The sequence below is a fragment of the Arvicanthis niloticus genome, chromosome 21, assembly GCF_011762505.2.
Source record: "Arvicanthis niloticus isolate mArvNil1 chromosome 21, mArvNil1.pat.X, whole genome shotgun sequence".
Classification (NCBI taxonomy): Eukaryota; Metazoa; Chordata; class Mammalia; order Rodentia; family Muridae; genus Arvicanthis; species Arvicanthis niloticus.
In genome coordinates, this window is record NC_047678.1 from 8,177,920 (window position 1) to 8,194,858 (window position 16,939).

The window sequence follows — 16,939 nt, forward strand, 5'->3', positions numbered from 1 at the left end:
GACACTCTTCAGTTTTTATGGAAATACTTTTGAATTTATGTTTGTAGTCCTGAAGAGGCTCAGTAGATATTTCATGGGAAGGCGTGTAATGCACATTTTTTATATGATAAGTTCCTAATCTATAAGGTAGAATAATACCTACTTTTCAAAATCTTATTTTTTAGCATTAGCTGTAGTCATGATTGTGGCTTCCTTAATTCCGTGACTAGAGTATCTTGTTTGCTATCCATTGTTGTTGCTATGAAGTCAGTGCTTTACAAACTGTTGAGGAAAGCCCTCTATGAAACCCTAGCTCATAATTTAGTGCTCCAAAGACACTCATGAATCTTATCTCTGTTTCTTGACAGAGATGAACCTGTGAGGTCAGCTTATTTTACTAATTATGTTGTTGATGTTCCACAGGCTATCACTTTAACTTTCATAGCTCATATGTGGGGAAGTTGCAAACTATCATCCTTCTGTCCCATTTCTAGTGTTTCTGCCAAGTGCTGGGTTCTCTAAGTAGCTTTTATTCTGCTTCTTGTGCATGTTCTAAGAACTTGCACTGCTCTGCTTATCCCCAGAACATTCAGGTGGCACTATGCCTACCAGTCTGTAACTGTCACTGAGTTCTCATTTCTCCCCTGAGATTAGTCTCAGGCTTTTCCTGAAGTGCTAGGACTTTGCAGCATATGGCTTTACTATGCATACAGCCAAAACTTTAAATACCTTTTTTGAAACATAACATAGCTCTGCCCTGCCTGGTATGAAATGAAGGATGAAATGTATTTGTGGCACTTGGGAGGCAGAGGCAGGCGAATTTCTGAGTTTGAGGCTAGCCTGGTCTACAGAGTGAGTTCCAGGACAGCCAGAGCTACACAGAGAAACCCTGTCTCGAAAAACCAAAAAAAAAAAAAGAAAGAAAGAAAGAAAAGAAATGTATTTGTGGTCCTCTTGCCATTTAAAGTCCTCTGTTTCTGATTTGATACATGCTACATAGTTCATAAATATTTGTTGAATTTGTACTAAAATCAAGGAGGTTTTTGATACTTTAAGCTATATGTTATTTAAAATTTTAGACTGGCATAAGTAAAAGGGAGTAACATAGAAGAAGGAAAAAGTAATTTTAACCTGTGATTTTAAATATCTTTTTTTAGAGAAAAAAGGCAATTTTTATGTTCTATCTGTTAAATGTCCTTCTGTCATTAAGCTATATCTGATAGTCATCTGCATAGTCATCTTACTTAAAAGCTCTAAGGTAATAATAAACTATAATTTTAATCATAGAATATAAACACATGATGAAAATAGTAATTCCAGTTTTTAATTGGTCTACTTTGTATATTTCAGTCGTCTTAATTCCTTATGTGTTTTCTTCCTTTACTATGTATGTCATATACCAGTAAGCCAAGTGCACCTTATTGCATCCAAAGGAAACGGTGAAAAGCCTCTTACTATGGATGAAATAGAGAATTTCAGTCTCACTGTCAATCCACTGAGTGACAGACTTTCCCTCCTAAGCACCAGCAGTGAGACGATTCCAATGGTTGTATCTGACTTTGACCTCCCAGATCAGCAGATGGAAATACTTCAGAGCTCTGACTCTGGATGTTCACAGTCTTCTGCCGGAGACAACTTCAGTTACGATGTTGATCCTGAAAGTGTGAATACTCATGGAGATTCTCCCGTGGCAAAGGCAAGCTCCCCAGATGATGATGTTCAGCAGGTTGTCTTTGACCTGATATGTAAAGTTGTCAGTGGCCTGGAAGCAGAGTCTTCATCAGTTACATCTGAATTAGAAGTAGAATCTCTGCCCCCAAGGAGTAGTGATTTGGATCTAGGAAAAGAAGCAACTAAAATTGAAGACCAGGCCCCTCAACACAGCCAGCATGTTTTGCTGAGTGATGACAGCCCTCGGTTTCTGTCTGTGTCTACAGAGGAAGACTGTGAGTGCTTGGCCAATGGGATCTCCAGAAATAGCTCCTCACCTTGCATTTCAGGAACAGCACAGACTCTGAACGATTCTTCTGTTTCCTCCGAAACCAAATCTAGACAAAGGAGTCACAGTAGTATTCAATTTAGCTTCAAAGAAAAATTATCAGAAAAAATCTCAGAGAAAGAAACGATTGTTAAGGAATCAGGTAAACAGCCAGGTGCAAAACCCAAAGTAAAACTTGCCAGAAAAAAAGATGAGGACAAGAAAAAAGCTGCAAGCGAGAAACTGAAGCAAACAAATGTATTCTTCAGTGATGGCCTGGACTTGGAGAACTGGTACAGCTGTGGAGAGGGCGAAATTTCTGAAATTGAGAGTGACATGGGTTCTCCAGGATCGAGGAAATCTCCCAATTTCAACATCCATCCTCTCTATCAACATGTGCTCCTGTATCTGCAGCTGTATGATTCATCAAGGACTCTGTATGCTTTTTCTGCCATCAAATCCATCTTGAAAACTAACCCCATTGCTTTTGTAAATGCCATTTCAACAACAAGTGTAAATAATGCATACACTCCTCAGCTGTCTCTGCTCCAGAATCTATTGGCCAGACACCGAATCTCTGTTATGGGCAAAGACTTTTATAGTCACATTCCAGTGGATTCAAATCATAACTTCCGGAGTTCCATGTACATTGAAATCCTTATTTCCCTCTGCTTATATTACATGCGTAGTCATTACCCAACTCATGTTAAGGTCACTACTCAAGACTTAATAGGTAATCGAAACATGCAAATGATGAGCATAGAAATCTTGACTCTCCTCTTTACAGAGCTAGCAAAAGTAATCGAGAGCTCTGCAAAGGGTTTCCCTAGTTTTATCTCTGATATGCTGTCTAAGTGCAAAGTTCAGAAAGTGATTCTTCATTGTTTGCTGTCGTCTATCTTCAGTGTACAAAAGTGGCACAGTGAGAAAACAGCAGGTAAGAACATGGTTGCTGTGGAGGAAGGCTTCTCAGAAGACAGCCTCATCAATTTCTCAGAGGATGAATTTGACAATGGCAGCACACTCCAGTCACAGCTTCTGAGGGTGCTTCAGAGGCTGATTGTTCTAGAACACCGTGTAATGACTATTCCTGAGGAGAATGAAACAGGTTTTGATTTTGTTGTGTCTGATCTGGAACATATCAGTCCCCATCAGCCCATGACTTCTCTTCAGTATTTGCACGCTCAGCCAATCACATGTCAAGGCATGTTCCTGTGTGCAGTGATTAGAGCTTTGCATCAGCACTGTGCTTGTAAGATGCATCCACAATGGATTGGCTTAATCACATCCACTCTGCCTTACATGGGAAAAGTTCTACAAAGAGTCGTGGTTTCTGTGACACTACAACTGTGCAGGAATTTGGATAATCTAATTCAGCAGTACAAATACGAAACAGGATTATCTGACAGTAGGTAATAATTGGTTTTAATTTTGTTGTCAAATTAGACACTAATTCAGCAATACAAATACAAAACATAGTTATCTGATAGATAAAGATTGGCTTTAACTTTGTTGTTAGTGACTTTTTTTATATATATGACTCTTTAAATGTCACAATTTGAATGGAACAAAGGATGTGTAGCCCTGGCAGAGTGGTATTAGCTTCCTAAGATGCTCAGTTTGATCCCTAGCACCACCACAAAGAAACAAACCAAGCAAAATGAAATAGTCGTTTTCAGTATGTTATGAATAGTGTATCATCTTTAAAAATAAGAAAGCTAAGCTCTAGTATTTTACTGAGAATCAATAAAATAAATCTAGGATAGAGATGAAAAGAATCGGGCCTTTTTTCTTTCGAGTACTTAAGTTAAATTAGATGTTCTTTTGACTCAACTGGCAGAAAGAAAGGTTTTTCCAGTCTTTATCTAGTATCTTACCTAGACACAAATTAATTTGTAGCTGAAGTTAATTAAATTTTAAAGTATTTTTGCCCGTCTAATTTTGTTGTTTTCCTGGTTTGGTGGTAGATTCTGTGTCTCAGCCATTTTCAGAATTGATTTGTGAATAGTTAGGCAAATACTGAGTAGACTGGTGTCTGGTTTCCCTCTAGGAAAACCTCAGCTGCTGTGCCTGGCATTCCCCAGTAGGGGAAGGTCACAGTGGCTGTATTTGTTTACTTTATATATCGTTCTCTAGCCAAAAAGAACTCTAGTGCAGTTAGACCAACTCACTTATAGATTAGGAAATAGTAAACTCCTGCCATATTCTTTTATTACTAGACATATTTATTGAGTACCTCCTGTGTGTCTGGCATGTGCCAGGCATTTACCAGTGTTAAATTTTAAAGTATGCTTTCATAGAACTTCTGTGTGCATTTCTTTCAGGCCTTTGTGGGTGGCATCAATTATCCCACCAGATATGATTCTCACTCTTTTGGAAGGGATCACAGCCATTATCCATTACTGCCTCCTGGATCCGACTACCCAGTATCATCAGGTAAGACTTCGTAGATATGTGTGGTCCTTTTAGAGACTAGCTTCACTTACTAAGAAACTGTTTTTTCCTCTGCTTAATAGCTTTTGGTCAATGTAGACCAGAAACACTTGGTTGAAGCGCGCAGTGGAATCCTCTCAATCCTTCACATGATCATGTCCTCTGTAACTCTGCTTTGGAGCATACTGCACCAGGCTGATGCTTCAGAAAAGATGACAGTTGCTGCATCTGCGTCTGTTACCACAATCAATCTGGGAGCAACAAAGGTTAGACAGTTCTCACTTTGTCTGTAGACCATGAGTGTCGATTTGAGAACTTTTTCAAAATGTGTGATGGACATAGTATCTGTGACACCTCATATAGATTAAGTAGTAAGCCTTTTTAAGGGATTCGTACAAGTAGTTTCTTTAAGCAAATCTATAAATTGTGAAACTGTCACAATCCAGTTTTCTCTCATTACAGAAAACTTTCCTGTGCTTGCACTAGCTCACATTTCCTATCCCTAGCTCTAATCAACAACTAATCCATCTTCTTTCCATATGTATTTGATTTTTCTAGACATTTCATAGAAGTGAGTAAACACACTATTTGGTCTTCTGTGTTCAGTACTTTTCATTTGATATGCTTTTGAGGTTCTTTTTTACATATTATAAATTTGTTCACCATTTAATACATTTTAAACTGACATTTAGTATATGCTACCCTCCCTGCCTCTACTCCCCAGGAAATAGTTCAACAGTATATGCAGAGAATTTAAAATTTTATAATGAGGCCTAGTATATATGATAGCATATGCTAGTAATGTGACAATAAGACAATAAGAGAATCTGTGTTTAAAGTCAGCCTTAGCTACCTGGCAAGTTTCAGGCTAGCCTGTGCTACATAGTAAAGCACTACCTCAAAAAAGTTTCATAATCTTTGACTTAATAAACTAATTTACGAGTGAATTCTAAGGTAAAATTACATACAATGTGTATTACAGCATTGATGGCAAAGATGTTCTCAAATTATAATTAAAATAGTAGATCAGTTTTTTAAACTAAATAAAACCTAATCTCAAGCTGTGTTTTTCTAGTATCTAATCACAGTGATTGTCATTTTAGTGACAAATAATTTGGTTAGCTTTTTTGTTTGTTCTTTTAAAATTAAAATACTCATGGTTGCAACTCCTCCTTTGAGGCAGGGTCTACATATATAATAGCCCAGGCTAGCCTCGAACTCCTGATCTTTCTGCCTACAGAATGCCAAATATGCACTCCCATGCTCAGTGACAGCTATTAACATGTTTAAAGACATCCTTACAATTATTAAATTAAATGTTTTATCTAGCTATTAATGCTTATCTCTTTTACTTTACTTGTAAAATGCTTACATTGTTTTAGAACTTAAGACAACAAATCCTGGAATTACTGGGGCCCATTTCAATGAATCATGGTGTTCATTTCATGGCTGCCATTGCATTTGTATGGAATGAAAGAAGACAGAACAAAACCCCTTCCAGAACAAAGGTATTATATTCATAATTAAACATGCAGTACTTTTTTTTCACTTGGTAAAACCATGCTTATTTATTTCATTTTTTTATGTGCTGGTTTTTAAATTCTCTATAAGTTACACTGGAGAAATAAAATCTTGTCTACAGCTCTCCATAATGACTTATTGTCTAAAGCTTTTATTAAAATGTGATATCAAGTATACAAGATTTCATTTTAGGACTAGGAGAATGGCTCAGTTCTGGAGCACTGGCCTTGCATGCACAAGGCCATATGTTCAGCCTCAGCACTGAACAAAAAAAGGTGATAGTGAGTAAAATAGAGAAATTAGCTATGACATCAGGCCTGTCACTGTAGTCCAAGTGGGATTATAATATTGCATATTTTTTTAATCTAGTGATGAGTAAAAAACAAAGATTGAAGAAACTTTTTATCTTTGTTTTTGTTTCTCATTATCTAATGTCTTTTAAGTTATTGCTGTCTCTAAGTGCAATTCACATGTTGGTTTTTCCTGGATTGTATGAATGAAAATTTTGTTTACTTTGTGAATTTGCAATCTAGAAAACATTGTTTTCTGTTGGAAATAAATCATGGTATATTAAAGTAGTAATGCTATTAAATAATTTTACTTTCAAAAATACATGATTGTGTACCTACAAGTCTCTGACTTGTCATTTCTCTCAGATTCCACATTACACACTCACACATATGTATGTATGCATGAATTTTATCCTAAAGTAAAAACGGTAAACATTTCTGCCATTTTACATTATTCTGCATATAATGATTTAGTAGTAGATACCATATGAAGGGGAAAGACCATTTAAAAAATTAAAAATTTTATTACATCTTAGTTCTGTAACACAAACAAAGAAGTAAATACCTGAAGTGAAATATAAGCTTAAAGATAAGAAAAATGAAACAAGCTATGAAAATTAGGATGTGAGAACTGGTACTTAATGTCTCCTTGTAGAAATGAAAAGCAAAATCATAGGAGAATAGTAATATAGAAATAGTACAAGAAGTTTCTTAGCAATGAAAGAAGTAAGTTTTCAGGTCATACTTATCACTGAAAATATACCTACACAAAATTCAGTATGTCCTTTCAGAAACATGGGAGATAAAGAGAAGATGCTAAAATCTTTATAAAAAATAAAATAAAAACAACAACAACAAAAACTGCCTCATTCAAAGGAACAGTGTAATACTATAAATCCCTGGCAACACTGGAAACTTTTATGGGAAATTAGTCCAAATACACAAATCCAGAGTCAGTCAAGTTCTTACTGTAGGCTTTCAGCCATGTGCTATGCCACCAGTGTGCAAGGACACTAGTTCACTCTTTATTCAGGAGGACAGACATCACTTTGATCGTGGATACCAGCCCTAAAGCATTCCAGTCCCAGGCAGAGAGCTGTCCAGCAAGAGTGTCTTAATGGGATGAGAAGGACTGAGAGGTAGAAGAAAATGTATGAGATTAATTACTTTAAAAACTTAAATATGTGACTGTAGGAAACTTGCCATTGTCAAAGCTTTTAGAAATGAATTAATTTTTGATAAAAAATGAAGTAGACCAAAATAAGCTTTGCAGAAACACTACAGGAAACAGCAAAAGAATCATGTCACGCGCCCTCATATCAACCTAGGGTCTGATCTACGTGAGATCATGTTAATTACTCTGATAGATGGGGCAAGTGGTCTGAGAAAGTTAAGTCTTTGTCTTCTGACTGAGATTTCAATTGTTATTATTTAGAATTCAGAGAGAGAGAAAACATAAAATAGAAAAAAGTAGCGTTCTACAATATTTAAAAACAATAGAAAGTAGTTGGCAGAATGGAGCTGGCTCCTTTAAGATACCCTTACATGTTGTTTTACCCTGTAAGAGTTGTTCTGTTTGACTTTGATTTACTTATTTGTGCATGCACGTCCATAAGCCGTGATGTACATGTGCATGATCAGAGGACAGCCTACAGGAGTTGTTTCACTCTTAGCACCATTGTTGGTCCTGGGGATGGAACTCAAGGGCTGAGCTTGATGGCAAATACCTTTACACCCTGAGCCATCTTGCCAGCCCTGATTTTGATCTTTATGAGGTGAGATTCATGTATTGGTTTTAAAAATTAAATTTTATCCCAAGTAGTCACAGGACATCTTTATGTTAAGATGGAGTCATAAAATATTCTTTCTGTGACTTCCCTTAAAAGATTCACACATAGCCGGGCAGTGGTGGCGCACGCCTTTAATCCCAGCACTTGGGAGGCAGAGGCAGGCAGATTTCTGAGTTCGAGGCCAGCCTGGTCTACAGAGTGAGTTCCAGGACAGCCAGGACTACACAGAGAAACCCTGTCTCGGAAAAAAAAAAAAAGATTCACACATGCATATTCTGTATAAATACAGTGACTGTGATGTGTTTGTTCTTCAGGTCATTCCTGCAGCCAGTGAAGAACAGCTTTTACTGGTAGAACTGGTTCGCTCCATCAGTGTCATGAGAGCAGAAACTGTTATCCAGACCGTGAAAGAAGTTTTAAAGCAGCCTCCGGCCATAGCCAAGGACAAGGTAAGGAAGCTTTGCTTTCGTTTGGAATTCAGTTTCAGAAATGAACCAATAGTTGAGAACTTTCCATATAGTAATTTCTTTGTGATTGCTGTGCAGATTTCAGGGATTGTTGTACAGCACTCTCAATAAAAAACCTTCCTTGAGTTCTTTGCTAGTCTAACCCCTCTTGCAGCCATTGATGAGCAGGCAGCTGTTTTTCTCTCCATATGTATGTATATCAGAAGCTGTCAGAACTGGGGCTCTAAATTCTTAGTAAGGATTTTTGGCCCATTAAAGATGTTGGAGCCCAAAATCTACTTTCTAGGTTTCACAGCTTACTTGATGCTTTGTTTTCCATTGAGTTTCTTAATGCTATAAACTCCCAAGGTTTTGCCATAAACACTGTTCTAGACAGCAACATTTCTTGACCCGTATGATACTGTGCTTTGTGATTGTGATGTCTGGGCTCCAAAGCCAGGGAAGGAGGCTTTGGGATACTGAGAGGTTAGAGAAAATTTGTTGAGCAGGAGACAGATGCAGCACTCAGCCCAGTAGGCAGGCACATGGTACATGCCTCCATACACACAGGCAAGCAAACACAGGCCAGCAGGTATACTGAGGTGAAGAAAGTCACTCAAGGGTAGTTTTGTACAAAATTAACACAAATGTGGCATTTTGCCAAAAATGGTTCTATAATGGATTTTTCTTCACTGCAAATTCTGGGCTCCCTAACATCCAGTTTCAGCTCTCATCTGACATCCCATATCAGCGCCTTATTGTCTAAACCTCTCTTGTCCCGTGACCTTCTTCTGTTCACTGGAAGGACCACAGGAAATAGATGTAACAGTCTCTCCACTTAGCATTGCTAGTCTCTACCTGAGAAACAGATCTATGTAGTTTAGGGACTTTCTTTTCTGCTTTGTCCAGACAGTGCTACAAGTTCATAATTTTGTAAACTATTAACCATAAACATGAGACTTTGAACCATGCCAAACAAGTATAATCATAGCTTTAGGGATCATTACATAATATTTAAGTCTTTTCTTCTTGTTGAATTGCCCAAAGAAAAGCTGTGTTTCTCAATAGTGAGTGATCTTACTGCCTTTGTTATAGTGCTGAGAGATCAAACTCAGGGCCTCATGCGTGTTAGTTAGCCAAGTGCTTTGACATTGAACTATATCTCTAGCCTCTTACAAACTATTTCAGTGATGACCTCACTATTCTGAAAGTACCTCTGGTGTGTTTGTCTTGAGATTTTTAGTTTGCTGTTTGATTCTGTATAATATTTTGAGACAGATGATGAGCTTCATAAACATGAGGGCAAAGAATATAAAAACTAATTTTATCCAGACTAGTGCTGCCCTGTACTGAAGGTATTAACACCACATTTTGTGTGTATGTGTAGTGAGAAGGAAATGTTTGAGGAGATAGTAGGAAAAAGAAGAGAACAATTGGAAAATGTCAGCATCAATTTCATTTTATTGATTTTTCTTTTATTGACTTTTAAAGGTAGGTACAGTGATTTATTTAATACTATGTTTTTTTATTTTTTAAATTTCATATAGAAATAAATACAAAGCTACCTTTAATGACTATATTTAAGTGATTAAGAGTTCATTTATTTTGGACTAAGAGATGGCTCAGTGGTTAAGACCACTTGTTATTCTTGCAAAAGACTTGAATTCTATTTCTAGAACTTACATGGCAGCTCACAACCACCTATTACTGCAGCTGCAGAGGAGGGGATCCAGTGTCCTCTTCCAGCCTCCATAGACACCTGCCTGCATGTGTTGCACACACACACACATATATACTCTCTCTCTTTCTCTCTCTCTCTCTTTCTCTCTCTCTCTCTTTCTCCCTCTCAGGTACATACACAAACATAAACTAAAAATTTAAAAAATAGTCTTAAAAGGTATCAATTGTTTTAAAAAGTGTTGATTTAACTATGATTTAACAGATGTGTGTACTAAAATAGGCTTATATACATGTAATCTAAAAATCTCAACCAAATTCTGATATTACTAAATCTAAGCTGCCTAAAAAGGCATATAGCTGTGATGCTTCCAGAATAAATAACTATCGTAAAAAGATTTATTTTGATAAAGACAAACCTTTACAACCTTCTTCTCATATATCAAAACTTGACAATCTACAAGCCATCTTCAATGGCCATTTAGTCTGTCTAGTTTCGGAGTTTTAAATAGCTCTTGTACTATGTATTTTCCCTACTAAGTGGAAGAAAAAAATGCATTTTTTTTAAATAACAAATCAGTATTTGAGTTTATTTTTTTATTAAAAACTTATAGAACAAGTCATAGTAGTTGCAATAATAAAAAAGCAATGGCATCATTTTGCTTCACTGTAAAACTAACTTCTTTTGTTTCTAGAAACATCTTTCTCTGGAAGTCTGCATGCTTCAGTTTTTCTATGCTTATATACAAAGGTAAGATGCCCATTTAGACCTTTCCATACTCAGTTGCCACCTGTAAAGCTTAGGGAGCGACAAGGAAATGCACTTTTGGAGTTGCTAAAATGCATTTTAGAAAAATGGAGCTTTTTCTAAGGAGTGAGTTCACTCTTGCTGTTGTTTCCTCTGAAGGGAAAAGAAGCAGCTCTAGAGAGAAATGTGGCTGGTTGTGGGATTCATGAGCATGCTAATAAGCTGTGGAGATCCTACACTCCAAGGATGTAGGTGGATATAGGCTATCACAACAATATGTGGATATTAAAGTACTGAATAACAGGAAGCTACCTTCTCTTGAAATCATGCTCACTGCCTCTGAACTGATTACTGTTTTGACTGTTAGAGGTGAATGTGCAGCAATCCACTTTTATTGCCTTTTTTTTTTTAAATCACTGGGTGTGGTATTGCATCCTTTTAGTATTGGCACGTGGAAACAGGCAGGTTTAGGCCAGCCTGGTCTGCATAGTGAGTTTTAGGATAGCTAGAGACTTTGTGTCAAGAAAGAAATTAGTAACTTGAAAACATCTTTATGCTTGGTGTTCACTTTTGCTGTTAGCTGACATTGAACAGAGGCAGTGTTCTAACACAAGTCTCCCTTAAGAGTCTGAGTCTTAATCTTCTCCAGTGGAGCAACTGTGTTAATTTGTGACTAACATAGATAATTTGGAGTTTTGGCATATTCACAATGAGGGACTTGGAAAAGATCTGCATAAAGTCTCTGTTTAGGTTCAGGTCAGGTAAAGGTTGGATTGAAACAGGTGGCATGCTCATTTCTCTACAGATAGAAGGTTGGTGTGCAGCACAACTGGACTATAATTTAAAAGAATTGATGCAGTTATATTTTGTTTTTGAGAGTGTATGGGATTAGAGATCACCATAGGAAATCTTAAGAAATCACACTGAGTATTTTAAATGTGCTTCCTTTTCTTTGTGGAAACAAGATTTTTAGAAATTTTGTTTTTTCATAGTCTAAAAGTTTAAAACTTCAAACAGGTTAGAACATGTGTTAAGAACTGTAAGAAGACATGAGAAAATTAAAGTTTACTTTGGTTTCTATGTTTACACACTGGCATATCTTTCAGAATTCCAGTGCCCAATTTAGTGGACAGTTGGACATCGCTATTGGTCCTTCTAAAAGATTCTATACAGCTGAGTCTCCCAGCCCCAGGGCAGTTTCTTATACTTGGGTAAGTAATATCTTTTAGCATGTTATTTTGAAGGGTTAAAAACATATCTCAGTAGAAGAGCAAATACTTATTCTGCAAAAGAACTCAAGTTCAGTCTCCAACAGTACACATAAAAATATATACCTATACATATGTGCACATACATACACATGCATATATATACTTTTGATAAAAGCATAATCCTCACTATCCTGTTTGCTGAAGAACATGTTTTGTATGGCCATGTGATCTGTCTATTCACAGGCATCTTGAGGTGCAGAAGAAGACATAGAAGGTCTATAAATGGAAGGAAATAGGAAAGAATATATTTATGTTTAGACATACATAATATGTAGAATGCTACCACAGAACTGTTAAAACAGTCATCATGGGGGAAAAAATGTCAACTGTGGGGAAAAAAATGGGCAAGTGTACACCATCCTAAAAGGACTTCACAGAAGAGGGGCACAGAACCCTGCACGTCATCTTCTAAAAGAGTCTATTTCTTTTTGTAGGTTGGAGTTTCTAGATCTATGCTAATAATATCTGATTATTTGGTTAATGCCAGTCACTCTTACCTCACTAACAACAAGCAGGAGTTTGAATAGTGTCATGTTTGAGAATACATGATAGAACCCTAATAAAAACCTGGTAAATGAATCACAGTGTTAAGAGTAAAAATAAAAGGCCTTTATGAAGACAGACAGGAAAGGGTACACTGAGACAAGCTACATCATCTGGTTTGGCAGTGGTGTGTCACAGGCAGGGAAATAATAAGAAAGATACATGGGAGCTGCTTGGGAAGAAACTTGACTTGTATTGTAATATGAATGAAAGTAGTGAGTGAGAGATTGGCATGACTGCAAGGCATCATGGGAGGAGATGAGGGTACTTAGGATTGGGGCTAGGAATCGTATTTCAGTAGAAGGTTTTTAAGGTGTGAACAACGGATGTTGGCATTTAAAAAACAAGAAAAAGAAGGGAAAGGAGCTAGAAAATTTAAGTCATCAGAAAATTTGAAAAGCCACGTGAGTCTGTGCAGCATCTGCAAAGAAAAGTGAAGGCCCAAAGAGGTGGCTCAGTGGGTAAAGTATTTGCAAGGAACGTGTAAGGACCTGAGCTCATATCCATACAACCTACAAAATGCCCAGTACAGTAGAGTTTCTCCGCAATCCCTGTGCTGCTGCAGGAAGCTGAGAGGCAGAGACAAGAAGCCCTGGAAGCCCACGGGCCAGCTAGCATGCCATACACAGTGAACAGTCTCTCCAAACATGTTGAAGGACAAAGACCTGTAGCTGAGCGTATCCTCTGACCTCCACATGCTCATCACAGATCACACACAGATAGAAAGGTTCAGAGGATGAGACAGCACCTCCTGGAAGAAGTTGGGGTGATGAGGAATGGTAATAGGTAGGGTTTGAGATTAAAAGAGCACCAAGATTTAGTAGCAAGAAGTAACAGAATAGGAAGGGTAAGAGGAGTGGGGAATTTTTTTCAAATATATTTGATTGCCAGAAAAGGAAGTGAAAAAGAGGTAGACAGAATTTATTTTAGAAGATGACATTGAATGCTAAGAAATGCTGAGGATGTTAGGTAGTTAACAGGCTCCTCCTTGTACTCAAATCTCAGCTTCTTTATTTAGATATATGACCTTCGACTCTGTTATTTAACCTTTCCTCTGTAAAATGGAAACAGTAATAGTTCCTATCTCTTAAGCATGTTAAAAGGATTAAAAGAGTTAATAATTATTAAATTCTTAGAACAGTACCTGGCCACTTATAAATGTCATTGAAGTAGATAGTGATTTGCTCAACATTCTAGACATGAGGAAAGTCATTTATAGCACCAGATTCACGAGACACCAGCATGGGGGCTGAAGAACAGAAAACAGCAAGTATGATTCATTATCATTACTATTTAGCATCTTAGCCACAGATTCTCCTACTGTTATTGCAAGACATCTGGATCTCTTTCAGCTGAGAGGTCTTACAAATAATACTGTTCCTTAGCATCATTGTGTCTTTTTATGCATGTTAATTATCAGAAGACACTAAGAAATTATGCGACATTGTTTTCATTTTCTTTGGACTGATAACTTTTTTAATGGCTCTTACAGGGTTCTGAATGAGTTTATTATGAAAAATCCTAGTTTGGAAAATAAAAAAGACCAAAGAGACCTTCAGGTAAGGCATTCTGAATTCAAGGTTGTTACAAAACTTAAAAGTTAAAATTGGGAGTCATATAAAATAATCTATGATATTCTTTCTAACTATGAACATTCAGTAAAATATAAGATTGACTATTATGTAAAAAGTAGTATCAGGTAGTGGCACATGTCTACTATCTCCGCTCTTGGGAGGTAGCAGACTCAGGAGTCCGAGGCCATTATCTACAATATACAATGAGTTTGAGGCCACTTGAAGCTACATGAGACCATTTCTGGTGAAAGAGTGGGGAGGAATGTGTATTATAAAATATCTATTGTCAGAAAATAAAACACCTCAAAATTTTTTGGCTTATTTTCTGTGTGTGTACACAAACCAGGCTCTTCCTTGTTTCTCTAGGATGTGACTCACAAAATAGTGGATGCTATTGGTGCAATTGCTGGTTCCTCTCTGGAACAGACAACATGGCTCCGACGAAATCTGGAAGTTAAGCCTTCTCCCAAAATAATGGTGGATGGAACCAATTTAGAGTCTGATGTTGAAGGTATTGCTCTGCAGTCTTATTCTCTCAGCATATATTTACTAAGTAGTGTTAGTTAGCCCTGGGACATAAGCTCATCCTTTTTAGCAGTAGTAGTAGTAGTAGTAGTTTTGTTTCAGTGAGAAAATACTAATCATTATCTACTGTCTTTTCTCTTATTTAGATATGCTAGCACCTGCAATGGAAACCTCAAACATAACTCCTTCTGTATATAGTGTCCATGCACTGACATTGCTCTCTGAGGTAAACAGCAAGTCTTTTCACCTGCATACTCAAATAAACAAATAGTACATATCAATCAGAAATTCTCATAGAGGAGTTTTAGTTTCAAAAACCATTTTTTCTAGACATCACTGGTACATAGAATTACCAAGTGTAGGACAGTGTGGGAGCAATGAATGTCTATATGTTTGTGTGCATGTACACATGTGTGTAGACATCCATGTACACCTGTGCATGTGAAAGCCAGAAGTTGACCTCAGATGTCTTTTTTTTTTTTTTTTTTTTTTTTTTTTTTTTTTTTAGATTTATTTATTTTATGTATATGAGTACACTGAGGCTGTCTTCAGACACACCAGAAGAGGGCATCAGATCCCATGACAGATTGTTGACAGAGCCACCGTGTGGTTGCTGGGAATTGAACTCAGGCCCTCCTGGAAGAGCAGTCAGTGCTTTTAAACCACTGAGCCATCTCTCCACCCCAGTGTCCTCTTTTATTTTCCACCGTTTATTTTTCAGTCTCCTCACTGAAACTGGAGAGTGGCTGGCCACAAACCTTGGGGTTTCATCTGTCTCTTCCTTGCCAGTATTGGGGATATACATACACACCACCATTCCCAGTTTGTGTGAGGGTGCTGACAGTCCACACTCAGGTCCTCCAGCTTGTCCACCAGGCACTTGAGCCACTGAGTCGTCTCTCCAGCTCCAGATGCAGGGTTTTGACCTTGACTATATTTGTCTTACTGTTTGTTAAATGATAGTGATCTTAATATATTGTTCTCAGCTGTAGAAGTTCTCTGGTAGAATGTTTGGGGTCGCTTATATGTACTATCATATTATCTGCAAATAGAGATAACCTTGACTTCTTCTTTGCCAGTTTGTATCCCCTTGATCTCCTTTGTTGTCTTATTGCTCTTGCTAGAACTTCCAGTGCTATATTGAATGGATATGGGGAGCATGGGCATCCTTGTGTTGTCCCCGATTTCAGTGGGATTGCATCAACTTTCTCTCCATTTAATCTGGCATTGGCTGTTGGTTTGCTATAATTGCTTTTATTATGTTTAGGGGTGGGATTGAAGTCATTATCTCTCCAATACTTTTAACATGAAGGGGTGTTGTATTTTCTTAAATGCTTTTTCAGCATCTAAAGAGATGATCATGTGGTTTTTTTTTCTTTGAATTTGTTTATATGGTAGATTATATTAATGGATTTTATATTTTGAACCAACCTTGCATCCCTGGGATGAAGCCTACTTGATCGTGGTGAATGATGGTTTTGACATGTTCTTGGATTCGGTTTGCAAGAATTTTATTGAGTACTTTTGCATTGATATTCATAAGGGAAATTGGTCCAAAGTTCTCTTTTTTGGGGGGGTGGGATTGGGGGTTGGGTCCTTGTGTGGTTTAGTTATCAGAGTAATTGTGGCTTCACAGAATGAATTAGGTAGTGTTCCCTCTATTTCTATTTTATGGAATATTTTGAGGAATATTGGTATTAGCTCTTCTTTGAAGGTCTGATAGAATTCTGCAGTAAAGCCATCTGGCCCTGGGCTTTTTTTTGGTTGGGAGGTTTGTAGTGATTTTTTCTATTTCCTTGGGGGTTATGGGCCTGTTGATAGTTTACCTGCTCTTGGTTTAACTTTGGTATGTGTTATCTGTCTAGAAAATCATCCATTTCATCTAGATTTCCCAGTTTTGTTAAGTATCGGCTTTTGTAGTAGGTTCTGATGATTATTTTAATTTCCTCAGTTTCTGTTGTTATATCTCTCTTTTCATTTCTGACTTTGTTAATTTGGATACAGTCTCTGGGCCCTTTAGTTAGGTTTGCTACAGCTTATCTATCTTGATTCTCTCAAAGAACAGGCTGTTGGTGTTCTCTCTCTCTCTCTCTCTCTCTCTCTCTCTCTCTCTCTTGCTCTCTCTCGCTCTCTCTCGCTCTCTCTCTCTCTCAGATGAAGCTTC

The 16,939-nt window shown here is 37.3% G+C and overlaps 1 protein-coding gene across 10 annotated transcripts in view; it reads left to right on the forward strand.

Annotated features, from left to right (window-relative positions):
* The window catches only part of Dop1a (DOP1 leucine zipper like protein A), a 93,263-nt gene that overhangs the window by 62,317 nt on the left and 14,007 nt on the right, over positions 1–16,939 (forward strand). For all 10 annotated transcript variants that reach the window (XM_076918083.1, XM_076918087.1, XM_076918090.1 and 7 more), the window contains 10 exons: positions 1,383–3,369; positions 4,282–4,393; positions 4,474–4,656; positions 5,773–5,898; positions 8,306–8,440; positions 10,810–10,865; positions 11,969–12,073; positions 14,169–14,235; positions 14,617–14,761; positions 14,922–15,001. In XM_076918083.1, the coding sequence (XP_076774198.1) occupies positions 1,383–3,369; positions 4,282–4,393; positions 4,474–4,656; positions 5,773–5,898; positions 8,306–8,440; positions 10,810–10,865; positions 11,969–12,073; positions 14,169–14,235; positions 14,617–14,761; positions 14,922–15,001 (2,996 nt within the window). The remainder of the gene's footprint in view (positions 1–1,382; positions 3,370–4,281; positions 4,394–4,473; positions 4,657–5,772; positions 5,899–8,305; positions 8,441–10,809; positions 10,866–11,968; positions 12,074–14,168; positions 14,236–14,616; positions 14,762–14,921; positions 15,002–16,939) is intronic.